We start from the raw sequence: 21,290 nt of genomic DNA, 5'->3' as shown, positions 1-21,290 counted from the left end.
CAAAATGATTTGCCCCCTTGCGAAATTCTCCAAGGTGCCCAGGATCTCCCGCACGAACCGGTCTTGTCCCACATTTGGAGCATACACCGAAGGTATGGTAAAAGGTGTGCCCATGTGGTCGCCATTCGTCATGATGAACCTCCCAGTCTTGTCTCTGAGAATATCTTGGATTCTAATGTCCATTCCCCTTCTAAAAGCCAGGGCCACTCCCCCTTTCTTTGTGGGCCCCGACACAAACGGAATCTGTGCGTAGCCCTTCAACCGCAGACGGCCCTGATCCTTTCGCAACTAGTGGTCTCCTTTAGCGCTAGAACATCAGGTGCGTGCGTCCTGGTAAATTGTTCCAGTTTAGTCCACTTGAGGGGGAGAATTTAGACCCCTCACATTATGCGTTAGCCACCTGAATCCCGAGTGGAGAACTGACACACCCCCCTGTCCTGTCCCCCGTTCTCTGCCCAGACCCTCCATTGGCCTCCTTCCCCTCCCACTCACTCAGGTGTTCCTCTCTTTTGCCTCTTCCCCCTCCACCAGGCACACTCCACCAACCCGGTGCTGACTGCACTGCTCTGCCCGGTGCTATGGCCCACTCCTTGTCCCTCCCCCCTCCACCCTCCCTCTCCCACCCTGAACCCCCAACTTAGGGCGAGACCCCTCCCTCCATCCACCGCAGTCCCCTACTATGTTCCCCACCCCCGGACAAACCCGTCCTTTCTTGTTCCACCGTGTTTTCTACTCTTCCCTCCCAGGCCCTATATGATGCCCTAGATCCCACCACCCCCATAGAACTCTCGGGAGGCAATTCAATCACCTGGAACTCCCTGCACTGTGGCCCTCCTCTCCCTCAGAGCCCCGAGCTTTCAATCCCCCTGTGGGCCCGCGCAGCACAGCCCTTCTCTTACCCCGCTCTCCCATCGTAGCCCACTCCCAGGGTCTGCCCCTTTCCCTTTGACTCCCCGGGGCTGATGGCCCACCTTCGTGCCCCCCCCCCCTCGTTATCCAGCTCCAATTGTATTATACTAGCTGACTCCTGGAGCGTAGTTGCCCGCCTCCGACTCACCTCCCACTCAAACACTAAACCTAAAGGAAAAATCCACTTATATTTGATCCCTTTCTTAGTCAACTGCTTCAAAACCGGACCCATGCTCCTTCTTTTCATTAGCATACTTGCAGCCAAATCTTGCCCTTTGTAGAGTACCGGTTCGCTCTGCCTGGCCGCCCTCAATACCGCTTCCTTCTGCCGTATCTGGCGAAGGCGACCACAACATCCCAAGGTCTAACGTTGGGACCTCCAGAGGTCCGGCCAACTCTTTGGACCCTGTCCAATTCAATCGAGCCCGGGTCTTCTTCGCCCAAGAGCTCCGCAAACACACTCTGACATTCTTCCCTTAGTTGTCGATCTGTCACTGCCTCCGGTAACGCTTTGATCCTGAGATTGACTCTTCGGGATCTATTATCAAGGTCCTCTAACATTGCCTCCATATTTCTTGTAGCAGTCTCCAAACGATCGATAGCCTCACTTTTAGCCATTGTATCCCTCTCGCTTTCCTGGAGGCCTCTTTCCAACAAGTCTGTCCTTCCCCCAACTGCGCCACTTCTTGCTGCATTTCTCCTAGTGCAGCCTTGAGGTCGGACCTCATTAACTGAAACTGCTCTTGAAAGGTTTGAGCCAGAGACTCTCTCAGGGTCTGCATTCTCCCCTAAAGTCCTGCCTCGGCATCTGAATCGGCTCGACCTTCGCTCCATTGCCCCACCGCTCTTTAGGCTGGCCGCTTTTACTTGTGTCCTTGTTCTCCATTGCTGGCCAGAGTGTGGGTAAGGTTCCTATATCTCCCCTACGTAATGACCAGTCTTCCCAGTTTTCCCCCTGGACCTGTAAGACATCTATATTGGGCCCGATTCGCAGCCCCACCGTGTTCTCGATGGCAGCCCAAGTCCTACGGCACTGCCTCAGTGGCCTGGGACCCCTCCCACCGGGACCAACTATTCCCCTCCCTTCTGGTGGGTCGTCCTTGTTAGGCAGAAACCTGTGCAGTTCCCTCTGGGACCACTGCAAAAGATTTAAGACTACAGGTGTTTGGCAGTAAACCCACTTGGTAGCAGTCTGTACCACACAGATTCACTTGGTAGCTGTGGCTGAGCAGTCAGACTTCACTCAAGAAGAGTTAGGCAGTATGCAGAGTATTCACAATAGGTCAAAAGAACACAGTATAACCAGCAAACACTGACCAGAGCTTGGTGTAAAAGAGATATAATTATTTATTTAAAAACACATCTAATAAAACACACTGCAACTAATATCAATCAGTTCAAAAACACAGTCACTAAAAGATATACACTCCCTTCAACGATTAGTTAAACAAGTCTTAAGTAAAGCAACACTTATTTTCAGACAGCGGTGAGCGCTTAACGAAGATGGCACTCTAATCAATCGGTTTAAAAGGGAGAGAAAGGCAGAGCAAAGATAGAAACAGATCCCAACACTTTCGGAAGAACACAGTAGGAGAAGAAGGCAGGTTAAAACCGTAAAGTCAAAGTTAACAAGGCCGGACCCACTTTAAGAGGCTCTGGTCGAAATGTGTCCAAGGTCACACGGTTCAAAGTGCCCAAAAGTCTCGTAATAAGTTCAGAAAGAGTTGGACCAAAAAGTAAGGGGCCAGTTAGATGGTCAAGGCGGCCAGCCCAGTCCAGAAGCTTAAGGGATTATTATTACCTTGTAGCAATCTTTAGAAAGGCAGGCCTGGCGGACACGGTACCTTAAAATGGTGAGAATACTCCAGCGGGAGCAGTTGTTCCTGGCAGCGGGTGCAAGTCGGTGCTTCGTCCGGGGGAAGAGAGGATCTCGTCGGGGAGGAAAGCAGGAGTCCGTTGCACTGCCAGGGAAGAAACCAGCCGCGGAATTCTCAGTTAAAATTTGCGGTCCTTTTATCCGCGGTCCAGTGGTAAGTGGCTATCCGGTTGCCGGGGTGCTTGGCATGGGCAATTCGACCACAAGACGTCCTGGGATGCAAGAAAAAGAAGGTAAACTGGTTGTGCCCACCAGTCAGGGGAAGAAGACTCTCCAGCCGGGAGATGATCTCTGTCGTTGGGAAGTGGTGAGTCGGTTCAGCAGGGCTCCACCGGTGGTGTCGTCGTAGCAGGTCGGCTCAGCTTCTCCCTCGTCGGATTTTCAGGTCCTTTGGTGACTTCTGAAGTTCCAGTCCCCAAAGCCCTGCTTTTATGCAGCACACCCCCATTCACTCAGCCTAGCTGTCAATCAAACATGCTAAGTGGTGAGCCGGCCGGCTCACCTCTTGGGCCAATCACACCAGAGTGCGACTTGAGTTACCAAGGTAACTCAGTCCAGGGTGCCTAAACCCCCTCCCACACCTCCTGTGGTACCCAGACAGAGTGGCACCACTTTTGGAGGCTTCTTTGGAGAAGCCCGCCAAAAAGTGGAACAAAGGGCTCGACCTTTGGTTTGGAGTTACAGAGGCGAACACAAACGCCATTTTAAAACCGAGTTCTAGCAGAAAATACCAACCGGTGAATTAATATTAAATAAATAAACCGGCGGTATGTTTGAGGCTATAAGAATTAAATAATTAAAGTTGGTAGCCTCGAACAATGGGAAAATCCCATAGAGATATATTCGCGGTCGAATATAAAAAGTAGTATCCACTGCCACCAGCCAAAACTCGATCAGGGGGGACGGAGACGTGCCCCCTCGAACAACAGACCCCAGGGCGATCGAATTGCCCCAACCAGTATGTCCACAATATGATGGTTTGTACTGGTTTCTGTTCATAATTTGGGACTAGCAAAGCCAATGGTGACTTTACATGCCCTGGGAGACAGTAGTCGGTCTCAGTGTATGGAGTCTATGTTGGGGGGGTCACTATGACACCCCTGTGTTACTGCACGGAGGGTGCTGTGTAACACACATAAGAAAAACATATGAGACCCTATGGAGTAAAAGACCCCATAGCCCATGAAACACATTAACATTCAAAGGAACACCATAAATCATGTCCAAGAGTGAGAGAAAAAGAGTCTTATTCTTGGCCGGAGAAAAAAACAAACTCCAGAAATCCAGCAAAGCTGCTGGGGGACTCACTAGGTTAGGAAATTCAGCCTAAACGGAGAATTCTCCTTAACAGTCTTTGCCTCAGGTCCAGTGGTGCTGCTTCTGCAGGAGATCTTCCCCCCCTCTCTGGCCCCGCTAGACCTCGCCTGCCATAGCCCCTTTTGCCAGCTCCCCAGTTGTCGGGGTAGATCCTGGGCACAATTTCAGTCGTACTGGCCCCTTGTGATGTGGGGCCTGTGGAGCTGCTCTGTTGCTGGCCCCTTATGGGAGGATTAAGTTGGTCATTGCCTGGATTCCTGGCCCTACAATAATTTTCCGGTCCTCAACTGGGGAGGGGGATACGACCCCCCCTAACTGTCCACACCGTTCTCCACATGTGCCTCACCCCTTATTTCCAACCTGTTGCCTTACTGCAAGCCCCCGCCGCCTGCCAGCGTTCGTTGCTTGCCTGGCCTCGTCCTTCGGGTTGCTTGTGATCCTGCCTGGGCCCCTCCTCCGCATTGGACCTCCGCTCATCAAAACTCCGGCCTGACTGCTGGGGGCTGGTGGAGCCGCAATAAAACAGGCCGTGGAGCTCTGGAGCAGCCATTGGCACCTCTACTCGATGCCGGTGGCCATCTTGCCACCGAATTAAGAATATTTTAATACATGCAAGATAAAGTGCAACAACACAACTTGAACAAGTACCTATGTGTGAGATGTCAATGTGGGAAAGTTGGAACAAATATCTTAAACAAATAGAAATACAGTGAAGTGATGCAACTTTGGCATATTATAGGACAGTGAAGTTGATAAGTCCTTGTGAAAGGAGTACACCTGCAGCTGACATTTGGGTCGACAGGGAGATACCTGGCAGAGAAATACACCAGGTGATCTGTAGGACTCCAAAGATGGATTCCTGGCAGGGGAGTATACCAAGCAATCCACCAAAAGCATATAAGGTTCAGACATTGTGGCAAGATACCTGGCAGGAGAGTATACCAGGGGAATCCAGGACATCCTGGCAATCAAATAGGCCAGGCATTTTGAAATGAAATGCAAACCTTAAGATTGTGTGAAGATACCTGGCACAGAATTACACCAAGAGATCTGTAGGACTCCAAAGATAGATTCCTGGCAGTGGAGTACCAGGAAGCCTACTAACGTCATAAAAAGAAATATTACCCATGTTGCAAAACACCTGGCAGTGAAGTATACCAGGGAAACTGGGAAATACATGGAGGCAGTGGTCTTGGTGGGTAGGCGCACCAGGCATTTGACATTGTGAAGTTGAAAAAAGACGTTCTGATATTGTGACAAGATACCCTGCAGAGGAGAACACTGGGAAATCTGAAGAGTTCACAAGAGGATTCCTGATAAAGAAACACATCACAGAATTCGCCAAAGTAAAGGAGAAGTAAAGACAACCTTGTGTGGAATTTCTCATTTAAATAAGTACTTTTATATGAAGAAACCAGGGAAGAGTTGAATGATATGGAATGTATTGTCTGCATAACAACTTTCTGAAACTAACTTAAGGACCAAAGAAATTGTTTGAAAAAGACACTTTTGCCATCCTACCTAAACATCGAGAAACTGTTGTTTGGAAGGGACCCTTTTGCCATTTTACCGAAATATCCAGGAGAAGGGAACCACCCTCTGAATCCAAGGGTTTCTCATTGGAAAATACTTTTCTGTTGGATTATAAGTATGAGACATTTTCCTTGCGCTCTTAATTAGTGTGAGGGCCAGATTAGAATGTTTGTACACATGGACATTTTATAAGTTTAATGACTTGACATAGACTGATCTTTAGTTGTAAATTTCTAGGTATAGAAACTCTCCTTAGCATAGGGATAGAGAGGCGTTTATCCAACCCTTTTCTGTTCAATAAAGATGTTTGATAATAAGAAAATTGGAACTTTGTGTCATCCTCTCATTTCTGACCCCTTTCATCTCTCACAAATATCTCACCTTTGCTTTGCTTTGTCCCCAACTCTCGGTTCCTCCTTCCATCCTCAGCCTCTTCTGCTGTCTGTTTTTGTAGTGTGGGGCTTGTTGTTCAGTGCCTTTCTGCCCTTCTCATTGGCTGCAGCGCACACCTGACTTGCTGCACCAACCAGTGCACAGCTTTTTCCCAGGTCCCATGAGAGAGGCTTTAAAAACTCCACCAAGCCCATTCTCGTTTTCCAGCAAGGTTTTGCAGACCGTTCTGGTGGTGTTCGTGCATGCTGGGAGTTTAAGATTACTTTTCTCTAGTTGAGATGAGTTTTGCGGTCGCCTGGGGTGCTGTTCGCCTTTGGAATGTGGTGAAGGCCCCTGGATCGCATGGCCTGTTGGTTGAGGTTCTTTTCTGCCCTTGGAGGGATTACGGTTCAGGTTTTTGTGGATGCGTCCAGGGGGATTCTGGGAGTTGCAGTTCTGAAAAAAGATAGCACAGTGCCCAGCAATTGTATTGCGAGGCATTTGGAGACAGAATTGCACCATTGTTGCCATTTGTAGCACAAGGGGGTAGGGGATTTGGGGACAGTGAAACCTCGCCCCCCCCCAACTCCCACTTCACATTTATGGGGCAGCTCCTGGCCCAGGTTGGGAAGCCCCCCACCCCCTATCACCCTGACCCAGCCTTCTGCCATTGTAAGAAATGTTCGCTGGCCCATGGCCACCTTGACGTGGGTAACTTTGTGAGTGGTTCTTTTTCTGGGTCTCAGTAATCCATGCTCTGTTAGCAGTCATTGGTCACTCGCACTCTGCTCAACAGCCACACGGTCATAGAGCGCAAGAAAGAATAAGCCTCAGAGTGCCTCCTTTTACCGCCTCCGGGTAGCTTTTCCCAATGCTTATGTGATGTGACAGCCCCCAGAGTTCCCTGCTTACTCAGACGCCACTATGCCGCATGATTTCCTCCCCACACTTCTTTCTTTCACCTGGAGCATCTTTTTAAAGCTGGCTGTCAATGTAAACCACTAAATGGTGTGCCATACAAGGAATATCCAATTTGTTTTTAAGGAGTGTATTTATAATTAAAGTTATCATTGGTGTTCTGTCCTTTTGGGTAAGAAATGCAGGCTTTATTTGATTTGATTTTACTTGGCAAGTAAATGTGATCATTACATTTGTTGCAGCGACACCTGGCACGCACTACAGGAAGATGGAAAGATCCACCAAGAAAGAATACTGTTCATGAATTGCAAGAAGAATTGATGACAATCAGACTTCGAGAGGCCGAAACGCAGGCTGGGCTGAAAGAAATGAAGCAAAGAATGATGGAGATGGAAACGCAGGTATGTCTTAACATTACTGTGGTATTAAGAGTTGGCACCTGGGGGAGGGCATGCAACGGGTCGATCAGGGGCGGTGATATCATTTTCGTTGACCTTGGTGGAAAGTAATTTATTGGCCCCTTCCATGTTCTTCGTATATCGCAGGTATCTACCGTTTCCAATTGTGTGCCCCTCCTAACACCCACCCATTTCACGCCTCATGAACGCTATGATCATCCTACCCTTTCCCCTCACTAATCTAAATGAAACTGTCTTTCCATGGAATAGTTAAACACATTTTCTCACTCGATCGCTCTATCATACACACACACCTGTAATCTCTGCTTACACTGGGACTACAGAGGTTAAGGGGCTGATGAAGCCTTTTTTATTTGTCGAACACCCATGCTGTACCTTCTTCAGACTTAATTTGGAATTATCAGAAAAGGGTACTTACTTGGACCAAGCCTCCTAAGAGAATACTGAAGTTCATAGTTGGAGGAAGAGATTCACTGACATGAGACAAAATGGCAGGGGAGGAACCACGCACCGCGCTGCCGCTGCATGCATTGGGCTCCTAGCCCGCATAACTTTCCCAGAGTCCAGGAACTCTGGGGGCGAAAGATCAGTCACACCTGTGCTGAGAAGTCCAGAAAGAAAGCGACAAACTCTAAGGATACCCTGGAGAAGGCTGTCTCCACAAAAAGTTACAGATAGGCGTGTGGAGTCAAATGCCACCAACGCCAGCATCACTGACCCTACATGGCAGAAACACAGCGAGAAACCAGGTACAAGGGCCATGCAGGAAGAAGGGAGATGTGCAATTGAGTGCCACAAGTGGGGAATATAAATCTCGAATCTGTTACAGGTTAAAGAACCTGGGGGCAATTTAAAACATGACCGAGAAGTCCTAAATGTCCCAGTAGGATTAGGAAAGGAAGATCAGGCAAAATAAACACTAGCACTTTAGACATAAGCATGCATGCACTTAGTGCAAGATGAGCTCATATCATTGGGTCATTAAGAGGTGGGTGGTATCAGTATATAAAACGGTACATAACACTACGATGTGGCCAAACGCAGTCATTTTAAAAACGCGTGCATGCTCTTTAAAACTGGCGGTTTATCTCCAGCCCTAAAATATGGTCCCCAAGGCACAGATTTCCCAGGTTTATCCGTTTATACAGAGTGATAACCATACATGACCCGTAAGATGCATCATTAGACATTGAGAGGCATGGCCAACTCCAGCATGTTTTGTTCTTCCTGCTGATGCGACATTGTCTGCTTATGTCATAGCACCCCATCATGCGTACTAATGAGCCAGAACCTAGTCACTGATGCCCATGATGCCCATGTGACCTCTATTCTGGTTCTCAGGATTGTCACTCGCTAGGCGTCACTGGGCATGCCTATGTCCCGAGCAAGGATCAATGTTACAGACGTGAAACCTTCGCATCGTAGCCGATTCTTGACAATAATTATGGCGCCTCGCAGTCTCTCGGCGCTCATGAGAGAACATAACATGCTGTTAGTATCAACGCTTTCCCCCCTTTTTGTGATTACAGACACAGTCTTATTACTATATTTTATTTCTCTACATGGCACTATTGCTCTTAACTGGGCCTACATTTTCTGCCGCTGCTTGTACTGAGTCGGTCAAGAAAAGTTCTGTTCATTATTTTGCTAGCTTGTTTTTTAATGGATATTAAATGTTCATGATACCTTTTACAATCTTATCTGATTCTTCATTGGCAACATTCATTCAGCATGAACATGTGGTGTTTTTTCGCTGCTCTTTCTGCAGCAGCACCAGCAGGAGAAAGCCATTTTGGTGGTAACTAATTTAGCCTTTAAATACTGATTTGGTCCCGCACATGCGTGTGTGATGTTAAATAATATATCCTTTGAGGTATAGAGTGTAGCTGTTCTACGCAGCAACCTAAAAGCATTCTTCTAAATCTCAAATATCACTTGGAAAACATATAATTCCTTTTTTTTACATCCTCAATTCTCTGTACCTGCTTCAATTAAAAAAAAATATGAAAGCGATGTGGCACTATGGAGGACTAATCAAACTGACTACAAGGGATTTTGTGCAAAGTGACACAAGTTTGCAATGCAACACGCCGACTAGTTTTTGCAAACCTTCATTGAGGGGGACTTTTAAAAATGGCATTGGTGATGTTGAGAGGGGCAGTGCCGGAGAGGACGTTGCCATCCACGCCAAGGCTCCTTAACGCAAAGGTTAAGGGTGAATATTAGTCAGTGCGCCTTCCCTTTGCTTGGTTAAAGTTGAGTTGTATACTATATACTCTGATTGCAGTTAGTAATGATCTCGTATAAGCATTGGCAGCAGAACCTTGCAAAGACAGGTATTCACTAGCCAGTCAGTAAGTAAATATTAAAGGGAGGTGTGTTTTTGAGGTCACTTGCGCCTAGCTTCCTAAGTTTGTCTCCAAATAAAGCCAAAGCAGTTATATTTTCAAGCAGTTATATTTTCATGTACTTTATTGGTTAAGTACCATAAGTGTTCTTTTTGCGTAAATCGGTGCCAACGTACTCCATTTGGAGGCACGTGCATTTGTTTCGGCTTTATCAGGGCTTTCTGAGGGCACAGTTGTGAGTAGGTATATAAAATTAAATATTGTATTTTGTCAAATCATGTTAGTACACATTACTATTGGCTGTCCACTTTTCATGCACATAACAGTTCAACCATACAATAGTTCAATCACATAATTCATACACAGGTGTGATTCTTGATAAGTACAGTTTGTTCATAAATCAGAGCAGTTGATTGCTATGTGGACAGGCTTAGTGGTTTCTGTCGTGAGATAAGTGGGGGAAGGTAGGGTAGAGTATTATCAGTAAGAGTTAGACGTTTTTGTAATTGTACAGTAGTGGTTTCATTAGTCTGTCTTATTCTAATAGGTTTGTAATCTTTTCCGCTTTCTTGGGTAAGGTACGTGTTCAGTGGCGTTCCAAGGTTTAATATCTGCTTAAAGTTCTTCCTTTCATGACGCTAATCTATATGTGAGAAATGCCATGTTATTCAATGGCATTTTGAATTCATTTTGTTAGTGCGCACGTTTATGTCCTGCGCACAGTTTAGGTAATTTACCTTATTATGGTAAGTCGCTTGCTTTCTCTTATTGAGATGTTTCTAGAATGTCCAATCGTAGGGGAAGGATGTCTGAAACAAAATCAGACTTCCAATTGTAAAATATGCTTTAAGGAGCCCATTATTGTTCATAATGCCTTTGTCATGGTCAAATTTACAAGTTGTCCTTTATGCGCAAAGCTATTGCTGGGATTTTTCAGGATGGCGGCAATCCGCGTGCCTCACGGTTGCCACGTCCTGATAATGAATGGCTAGTGGGCATGCTTACAATTTGGCAAGTTGCGCCGGAAACTAGTCTGATCCATTACCAGATCAGTTCATGTTATTCGGGCTGTAGTCTTTACATGGTGGTGGCATTCTGCATGTGTTACGTTTGCCGCCATCGTGAAATTGTTAGACAGTTGCTTTACCTTTTAAAGGTTTAGTACACGTGTAACATAGTTGTTTGTACATTTCTCACAATCGTAATTAAGGTATGTTTATTACTTTGCAATCCCATTAAATCTGGAATATTAGTTTACTTCCCTCATCAGACTTTTTCAAAGTGCCACATTATTATCTACGTTTGCTTTCCCTTTTTCAGTTTCTTCCATAAATACCTTTAATCTTTAAAGTGTGTCTGGGGTTGCTGTTTGTACTCTTGTTCAAAGGAGGTTTGTCTGGCATTTCGGTGCTGGGCGGCCCTTGTGGGCAGGATAAAGACTGATATGCAAATTGATATTCCTCCTTTGTGAAAAGTACAGTAAGCTAAAAGCGATGGATGCGGACTCAAAGCGTGGGGAAAGAACACAGATCAGGTTATCATGCTATGTTCTTTCTAGAGAGGGGTGCCTGCTACCTTTTTTGTATTTAAAGATGTGATGCTTGGTAGGGGGTCGGGGGGGGGGCTCAAGATCCTGACCAATATGGCCACGGGTCTGTGAAGCTCTCCAGCACCCGTGAACATCCGGACGGTATCCTGCTGACTCCTGCCTTAATTTGGCAACCTGGTGATGTGTGCCGGTGCCCGGTAACTTTGAGCCCCTGGGGGGAGCAAGCGACGGCTGGCTGAGGCTGCCATTACTGTGGTCAGAGGCGGCTGTCGGAGGCTGAGGGCTGCCACGTGGAGTGGAGGCACAGCGGCCCTGTGGCGAGTGGAGGCACGGCGCATGGTGCCTGTGTGAGGAGGAGACGGCCACCTGCATGCGGCGGGGTATGTTTGCTCCGGCCGGAGAGTGGAGGAGCGGGACGCGCGACTCTCGGTCGCGGGAGGCCAAGGTGCGGCCTGAGCAGGAGGTCCCACTCGGGTGCCAGTCCGAGGAGGCAGAGGCACGGCACATCGTGATTGGTGCGGCTGGCTTGTGGGGTGCTTCACCTCGGCCTGGTTCGGCAGAGGGTGCGGCCCCAGAAGACAGAGGAAGACTGTTGGGGATGTGTGGCACAGGAGTGGTGAGTCCCCAGGGGCACCACGGGCCTGCGCTCAGTCACCTGTGGCTGCGGAGCTCCCCTGGAGGTGATCGGCCTGAGTAAGGTGGCGGCGAGCTGGGGAGCACGGCGGCCGGGGTTGGCGGCCGCTGCCGGTGGGGGGCGCGGCCTGCACCTCCCCGCTGGGCCTGTGGGGTGTCCAGGAGAGGCTGGCCCGGGGGGACGTGGTGGACTTGGCGCTTCCAGAGCACAATGTTTCGCATATGGTGATCATATCATAACACAGGGGGACTGGCAGAAATTAAATAGGGCTTGCTGTGTGTGGCGGGCCGGACCAGTGTTGCCCCCCCAGGGGGGACCCCTGCCTGTTGGCGAGGCCAGCGGGACTGGGCCAGCGGACTACTTTACAATCCCGGTGCTCTGGATAACTGGGACAATTTGTTCATTCACACATCAAGGCTGTTTTGCTGCCGGCATCAGAAATACTGCGTCATTGCCGCCCCTGTGTTGTCTTCATCCTTAGGTGCAGGTAGGATTGGACTTGTGGGAGGTGGGGAGAGTCAACCTGGTTACCGGGCAGCGACGAGGGACAGCTGGCACAGCGGGAAGGATCTCTAGTCCAGGAGGGCTGTGCGGTGTGCATGTCCTCCCTAGCCCACCCCCTCTCTTGTCTATGCACCATGTCGAAATCGGGGGAAAAAGCGGCAAGCAGCAATCCAAACTGCACTTTGAAATACCTGCCCAAGCCCAGAACAGTGGAGCAATGGCAGACTTATCTGAACAGCATACCTCAGCTTCAGACACGGATCCTTCCACTGCGTTCCAGGACATCAAGGTCATGTTTACGCAGCTGCAATCTGGGATACAGTCTCTCGATGGGAAACTTGACACATTGACCTGCAAGGTTGACCATATGCAGGTCCGCTTGGATAAACACGGGGAAAGGCTGGATGAGGCAGAGGGACGGATATCCGGTGTGGAAGATGTGGCAACCTCGGTTTCAGGGGCAATGGTGGGAGTGCAGAAGGCCCTGAAGGAGCTCAAGGAGAAACAGGAGGATCTTGAATCGCGGTCAAGAAGAAATAACATTAGAATTGTTGGCTTGGCTGAATCGGTGGACCAGAGACATGGAGGCCCTGGTTGAAGGTATACTGAAGGAGGCGTTGGGCTTGGAGGGGTTCTCCCCAGTATGCGTGGTGGAGAGAGCCCACAGAATGCCAAGCGGAAGGAAGCCGGTTCCTGGAGCCTCGCCGAGACGGCTGATAGCCCGCCTACTGAAATATTTGGTTAGGGATACTGTGCTCCGGAAGGCGAGGGGGGGAACAAAAACATCTGTTACTTACAAGGGGAATATCATCAAGTTTTTCCTTGATTTTTCAGATAAGGTGGAAGCAGCCAGGAAGACTTTTCTGGGCGTGAAAAAGTGGATGAGAGATAGGAATGTGAAGTATGCAATGCTGTACCCGGCCAAGCTCCTCGTGGAGCATAAAGGCAGGTCACTCTTTTTCCAGACCCCTGAGTAAGCTGTATCCTTTCTGGACATGTTGCCGGTGGGTCCCGGACAAGGTCTGACATGGGTGGCAGGAAAATACTTGTTCTTTGCACATGAGTTGTCATGGTGTCCGGGCTGGATTATCGGAATAGGAGTAGGAACACTTGGAGTGGTGTGCTGGAGGGTCGGGCTTGTAGCTTCCCCCGGCGTGAAAGCTGGTTGAGAATATGTTGAGGGCAACTGTGGTGCCGGAGTGTTGGGGAGTCTGGCGTGGGAGTTTTTTTTTTAGGGGGGGGGTGGGAGGGGAAGGGGGTGGGGGATGCACTGACAAGTTGGGGGGGTTGTTGGTAGGGGAAGGGGGTGGTTGGCCGGCCGGCCATGGGTGCGCGAGGGGCAGATATTTGAGATTTTGAGGCGTACAGACAGTAGGTTTGGGGTGTGGGTGGGGAGATCACCGAAAAGTTGGGGGGTTGTTGGTGGAGGGGGAGGGCAGAAGGGGGGGGACTCAGTGGTACAGAAGGTGTGGATATATGGGTTGGCGAGAGGCGATTGGACAATAGGCATCAAGATATTTCTTAATGGCGTCGCTGAATTTTATGACGTGGAACGTCAGGGGCCTTAATAGTCAACATAAAGCCCGGAAGGTTTTGCAATACCTGAGACTACATCAGGTGGGGGGTGGCTTTCCTCCAGGAGCCCCAGTTGACAGCGGCTACTGAGTCAAAATGTGGCAAGGGCTGGGGGTGCCATAGGTACTTCTCTTCCTATTCCAGGGGTGTATGTATTTTGGTGCATAAACTGGCAAAAGTTTTGAAGGATCAAGAGGGCAGGTGCCTGGTAGTGCACGGGGTTATTCAGGGGAATCTCTACACGCTGATTTGTTATTATGGTCCCAACCAAGACACGACAGAGTCTTTAGATTGGGTGGAGAGGCAGTTGGGGGGCCTTCCTGAAGGGGAGATTGTCTGGGCTGGGGATTTCAACTCTGTTCTGGACCCGGCCTGGGATCGGGTGGGCAACACGTCACGTTTGAGTAGCAAGAGCTCTGCGAGAATTCGGGGCATGCTCACAGTGTGGGGAATTGAGGACATTTGGAGGGTGAGAAATCTGCGGATGAACCAATTCACATACTACTCTGCACCGCATGGCTCAGCCGCTCGGTTAGACTACTTCCTGGTGTCCCATGCGATTATGGGCCAGTCTAGCGGGGGGGTGTGGACATTTTGGCTCGCACTCTTTCGGATCATGCACCCATTCTGTTGTCTATTCGACTGGGGGGCCGGGCGGGGGCTAGGCCCCCGTGGAGATTTAAGAGTGATGAGCTCATGGATGTGGTTTTCAGGGAGGAATTGGCGAGGGCTATAGATGGGTATTTTGAGGTTAATGATGGGTCGGTGGCATCGGCTGGTATCTTATGGGAAGGATTTAAATGGGTGATAAGGGGGAGTGCATAGCTAAAAAGTTGGGGATCTTGAAGAAGATACGGAGGGATATGGCTGTTGTGGAGGAGGAGTTGCACGTCTTGCAAGAGGGGGCCCCCACCTCGTCAAAAATCCAGCAAGGGCATATCATGCAGAAACTACAGGAATTTCATGCTCTAGTCCAGCGGGAGGTGAAGTATGTGTGGGATATGATGGCCCCCAGGAAGTATGGAGAGGGTCAGGCCCCAGGACGGTCGCTCGCCAGAGCTGTTAGGATGAGCTGCCAAGAGACCAGGGTAACAGTGATCACAGATGAGCGGGGTGTAGATCATTTTGAGGACGAGGGGATAGTTCATGAGTTTTCAGGAATTTTATAGTCATTTGTACTCGTCCCAGCTGCAGGCGGCGCAGGCTAACAGAGGCTTTCTTGACCAGGTGGGGCTGTATTGGTGCTCAGAGGAGCAAAAGGAGTGGTTGAATAGGCCGGTGTCACTGGAGGATGTGGTTGGGGCCATTAAATGGTTACTGGGTGGGAAGTCCCCAGGCCCAGACGGTTTCACAGCCAAATTTTACAAATGCTATGCCGACAAAATAGCGCCATATTCACTACGGGTGTATCGGGAGGCGGCGTCCGAGGGTCGGCTGCCACACTCTCTTAGGGTGGCGGTGGTGGTTGTATTATTGAAACCAGGGAAGGCGGGGGGTGATTGTTCCTCGTAGCGCACAATCTCACTTATTAATCTTGATAATAAGATCTTGGCCAAAATTCTAGGCTGGCACCGTTGATGCCAATTATGGTGAGGGCGGATCAAGCAGGATTCATACCTTGTCGGTCGACCTCGTTTGGGCTGAGAAGAATGTGTGGTCTAATGGCGGCACTTTCGAGGGACGACATAGTGGTGGCAGTTTTATTAGATGCCACCAAGGCATTTGATTCTATCGAATGGCCGTTTTTATTTACAGTTCTGCGCAGGATGGGTTTGGGCAGGTTCTTTATCTCCTTGGTGAAATTATTATATAAAAATCCTTCGGCCAGGATGAGGGTGAATTGGCATACCACTGGGTTAATATCACTTGAACGGGGGGGACACGCCAGGGCTGTCCATTGTCTCCTTTGCTATTCGCCCTGGCGTTAGAACCCTGGGCTGAAAGGGTTAGGGAGCTCCATCTATATCGAGGGGTCCAGTTGCATACTCACAAAGTAGTGATCTCGTTGTATGCGGACAATATGGTCCTGTTCATTCGCCGTCCTGAGGTTAACCTAGACCTGATCATGTTGGATATTCAACAATTTGGAGAACTTTCGGGGCTTGAGGTAAATACCAGTAAGTCAGTTATATACCCGTTGACAGGTGGGTTGTGCTGATTCCAGGATACTTGGGGATTTCAGTGGGACCTGATCAGTACTCGTTACCTGGGGATTACAGTAGCTAGGGAGGAGAAGGGGGTGTATCGCAGCAACTATGGGGAGGCACTCAAATCGGCCAAACTGGCAATGATGAGATGGGACTCGCTTCCGCTCAATCTATATGGCAGGATTTCTGTGGTCAAGATGACCATTCTTCCCAAGCTTCTATATGTGTTTCTTAATGCATCTATAAAGGTGCCCAAAAAATATTTTCAGGACCTCCGCTCGCTGGTGATAAAATTAATTTGGGCTGGTAAGAAGGCTCGGGTTTCCTGGGATAAACTCACTGGACCGGTTGGAGAGGGGGCGTCTGGACAGGGCGCTAGAGAGCCGTCCAAGATGGCGGCCTCCCTGTGAGCTCTGTGAAGCTCCCCCGAGATCCTGATCAATTGCAGCCATCGTGATGGTGATATGGAGCCCTAACGCCAGCAACATTTAGAAGAAGCGTTTCCGAACCTAAATCTGCGTTTAATCTGCTAGTTATCTAACGCCTCGCCTCTAAACACACGGCGGAAAGGACCCCCCCCTCCTCTTGCAGGCCTGAAGACGCGGCCTCTGCTTGGGCGCGGAGGGTCGGGGGCGCGGGGGGGCAGCCGGCTGGGAGGAGCCTGCCTCCCGATTGCAACATCCGAGCGGCGCCCACTTCAGGATAAGATCCGAGACTGCTGGATGGGCCACGCGGTCAACGCTGCAGCTGGGTGCGGCCTGAGAAGAGCGAGCTGCCCAACACCGGCACCAGGAAGAACGTAGAGGCAACCAGCCGCGACCCGCAGGAGCCCAGGTACGAGCGTCCTGCGCTCCCCTAGGCCGCATATACACGCACGGCAGGCAGGCTGAATATCCCGATCTCCCCCATGCGACAAGCAAGCAAGTGACACAAGTCTCGAGGCTGCATCGGCCTGGAAGCCCATTCCCTAAGAACAGGAGAGCTGCAGAGAGGGCCCGAGGCGCGACACCGGTGCGCACGTCGGAGGGGTCAGCGAGGAATACTCGGCAGCGAGCGGCTCCCCCAGACTCGAGCAACGAAATATAGCGGGGAGTCCTGGTGGCCCTGGAGTTACTGAGGTACTATATACAGTCTGGAGCAGTGTTCCCTCTAAACTGTGCGCATGTGCGCTTGCCCTACTTCCTTCTGGGTGCCGCTCAGAAGATTTTTAGCAGCGCACACAGAATTCTCACCTCTTCAAAAATATTTAATGAGGCACAAGCCACAGCAATTAATTGAAATTAGCTTTCTCATAAAATAAGCAACTAGTCTTGATATTCTGCTAATTTGCATTACACTACTATGCAAGGGTGACCCTAAACACCTAAAATCCCTAACAGCAAAATACACATATAAGAGGTAAAGAAATAATATGAAAAACTGGCTCCATGAACAGAAGAATCTAACCTGCACACATTAACCAAATAATGTCCCTCCACAACCGTGACTCCTAAGCTTGATTCTACCACACTTTGATATTATGACTCCTAACTTCTGCCCCAGAACAGATTAGGATAGCACCAGACAACCTTGAGTCCTCCTCTCTTGGCTCTGCGAAAGGTTAGCAGATGTGTACGTACAGCCACTTGTTTTATGTTTGTTGTAATATGAATAATGTTCACTTACCAGAATTTCTGTTACTCATTGTGCCTTACCAAAAGCGTCACCCACACAATAAAATCAAACTACCAGCTAAAATATTGGATACTAACTGTAAGTAAGCAGGCTACCTGGATGTGTAACCTTATCCCATACTTCCTCTTCTTAGTACATACATCGTGCAAGTTCTTTGAAGCGGCCCCCTTGCGGGTTAACGCATTATAAAACTAAAATATTAATTTGCCCTTTAAGGATTTTGAGAAGACAAATGTGGTGCTCAGTATCTCCAACTTCAGCACGACTAACATTACACTATAGCTGGAGAGCAACATTGCAATATCATTTACTTTGCCTACACGGGATAATGGGTATGGACTATGCCTGGGTTTACTCGTCCATAGTATCAGGGCACCGGATATTGAGACAGGAGAATGCCTTCCTTTGGGCATAGACCGTCACACATTATATGGTAACTTGCTGCTATGTAAAACAGTTTCACTGAGAACTGTGTAACCCTACACAATGATATGAGGGTCGGGTATGTTGCAAACAATCCTGTATGCACTGCAAAAGAATGGCATACATGCAGAGTCATGACATTCTTAAAATGCACATAATATGTTGAATATTAAATGTGCCTTGCTTGCAAAGTATTGTGGGTCCTCTCCCTCAGCCTCAGAATGGATTCGTTTTGGACCTTTAAAGCCAAAGTAAAGAGCTGGCTCGTCGATAAGAAACACGAAGGGTCTGCTAACACGCCGTCAATAATGTTGTGCCTGCTCAATCTCTCTGTATGTATCTCTGTTTTACTAGACTAACTTTCTTACATGTACTGTTTCAACCTCCGACCTGTCTGTAACCATCGGTCGACCTGCACTTGTTGTTATTGTGTTGTTGTAAATTCTACTATATGCCTGTAACACTCGCTCCAGTTCTAGCGCCCAGTTACCTCAGGGTTCGGTGCGCGGTACAAAAACTAAACTGGGTCTGCAAATATCCCAGTGAGTGTTTACTGCTACAATCCCTCACTTTTTACAGTGCTCTATCAACTAGTATTGGAGGCGAGCACAGGGGCCAGGAAAGGGTATGGGTGGAAGAGCACAGGTCATCACTCCTTGCGGGTGATGAACAAAGCAGCAAATTTCAAAAACCAAGTCAGACGTTTCGGGAGTATACTGAAGGAAATGTGTTGCTTGTTTGCTAAAGAATAGGAAATTCTAGTACCCGTCTAGACAACAGCACCTTAGTTTTCTTTCTATGCTCAGCTGATATTCTTTCAATATAACCATGCGCTCTGTATCGTCTCTAGCATCTCCCTGCATCTTATTTAACTCAAAGTATTACAGAAGAGATATCCATAGTTACAGAAGAAGGGACTCAATGGGCTTCATTACGAGTTTGGAGGTAGCCATGGTGCTTTTAGCACCATGGCTGCCTCCAACCTTGGCTCCATTGCCGGGTTCCTGCAATGAGGACTTACCGGGTCATTCTGACATAGGAGGACCCGGTAATACCTCCTTGCAAGAACCATTCCCCATTCCCATTTGAGCCCCCATAGGGCTCAATGGGAATGGGGAGAGAGGTAATAACGGACACATTACAACTGGCCCGTTATTACTCCCTCTTCTCCTCGCGGGACCCGGAAAGGACGCCTGGCTTTACCAGGCGTCCTTACAGGGTCCCGCAAAGGGAACCTCGTAATCGGCGCTCCCGTAATGAAGGGTGCCGGTCCCGTACCGGCACCCTTCATTACGGGAGCGCCACCCTTGTAATGTTGTATCTCTTGAGATTTGATGCCATTAACTTAAAAGGCGTATATATGTGATTTTATTACACAGAGATCCACAATAAACCTCAATAACGCTCTTGTTTAATTTGTCTAGGCTCTGGTGTGGAATGGTGACCAAAACTATAGACTATATTATGTTCCCTGTCATTCCACTTTCTATGTCAGGGTTACAAGCAAGGCTCTAATCAGATTTTGCTCTCTACATGTAGTCAAATGATTTTTCGGGGAGTAAAAAGTAATATGCGTTGCCACTAGGGATACTTTCTGCTTATTAAAAGATGTCCCTTCTCTTAAAATTCCTGTTGAGATCAGGCATTCATATTATTAGATTCCTTCCTATGCCACTGCTCTGCTGCTGGTCTCTAATTCGGGAAAAATATCAGCAGAGCTTTGTGGGTTGAAGCAACAAAATGTTCATTGTTTCTCGTTTTTTGTTGGGCACATTTTCATTTTTAGGGAGTAAAAACTGATGGTGTATAGGTCTCTTAGCTGTAAGGACGGTTTTATCACTACCCAAAGGACAACATAATGTGGATAGTAAGCAGAGGCACAGGAATATTTAATCATCATATTCTGAGGTGCAGTTATTATGATTCAATTATCATCCTTACACAAATTATTAGATGCATGTTCTCCTGCCCCTTCAATTACTTCATTAAAGTGGCACTTGAACTCCTATCAGCATGTTTTTTGACACATTGCTTTTAATTGCCACTAATCCATCAGCACATGTTGTAATCTGTCTGAATTTCTTGACAGCCCCATCCGTTTATGGCAAGAGATATTTGTGTTTTGTAATGCACATGAGTGATTTTCCAGTGGCATAAAACGTTTGCAAGGTACTGTGGCAGATGTTGAAGTCTTGGGCTGGTTGAGGAGTTTTCTGTTTAATCACATGACATTCTATTTTAGCCTATGAGTTTGGAAAAAGTGTAAGATATGTCAAGAATTGCAGTGGCTGGGAAGAGGAAATTTCTTTCCAAACTCTCTTCTGCGACGGTAGTTCACTAAATATGCATGCTCACAAAGTGGCTTACCTCATTAGTCAGTTGCGCACATGGAAAATAATGTGCGCACAACAGCAAACCAGTTCCGCACATAGAGAAAAATAATTAGAGGGAACATTGGTCTGGAGTCCCGAAAATCTGCCTCAATGCCTCCGGGGACACAGCCGGCCCTCTCCACAACTAAATGGGGAAAACTGATAGATCACAGAGAAAGCTGACGTTTGAAATCTGCACCTCCATCAAAACGGGCCCCCCCCAACAGTGGATCGCAATCCCCCACACAGGACCCACCCAATGTCGGAGAAGCGACGCAGGACTTCGACATCAGGGAAATACTACTCGATCTTAAAGCCGGCATAGGTGGCCTGGGAAGCAAACTGGATACACTCTCCTCCAAAGTAGACCAGCTCCAACACCAGTTGGACAAGCACGCTGACCGGCTGGATGCAGTCGAGCAGAGGGTCTCCGACCTCGACAACGGGGCGTCAGCCCTGAGGACCAGTGTCCTCACTCGAGTCGCAAATTAGAGTGGTAATGGCCAAAAATGAGGACTTGGAAGGTCGCTCCCGGCGCAATAACATAAGGATTGTCGGAGTCAGGGAGCACCAACCGACTTCCAAGATGGAGGACCACGTGGAGAAGATCTGCACTGACTTGTTTGGCCCTGAGCTCCTTTCCAAGCTTTTTGTAATTGAAAGAGCCCACAGAATCCCCAACTCAAGACCTATCCCGGGAGCAAACCCGCGTCCCATCAT

The 21,290-nt window shown here is 48.6% G+C and overlaps 1 protein-coding gene across 4 annotated transcripts in view; it reads left to right on the top strand.

The window, feature by feature from the left end:
• EVI5 (ecotropic viral integration site 5) overlaps positions 1–21,290 on the top strand; it is a 2,339,304-nt gene that overhangs the window by 1,220,144 nt on the left and 1,097,870 nt on the right. For all 4 annotated transcript variants that reach the window (XM_069641804.1, XM_069641802.1, XM_069641803.1 and 1 more), the window contains one exon: positions 7,168–7,326. In XM_069641804.1, coding sequence (XP_069497905.1) covers positions 7,168–7,326 — 159 coding nt within the window. The remainder of the gene's footprint in view (positions 1–7,167; positions 7,327–21,290) is intronic.

The sequence above is a fragment of the Ambystoma mexicanum genome, chromosome 1q (assembly GCF_040938575.1).
Source record: "Ambystoma mexicanum isolate Mex_15411 chromosome 1q, UKY_AmexF1_1, whole genome shotgun sequence".
In the NCBI taxonomy this organism is placed as follows: domain Eukaryota; kingdom Metazoa; phylum Chordata; class Amphibia; order Caudata; family Ambystomatidae; genus Ambystoma; species Ambystoma mexicanum.
This window is presented reverse-complemented; position numbering and strand designations above follow the sequence as displayed.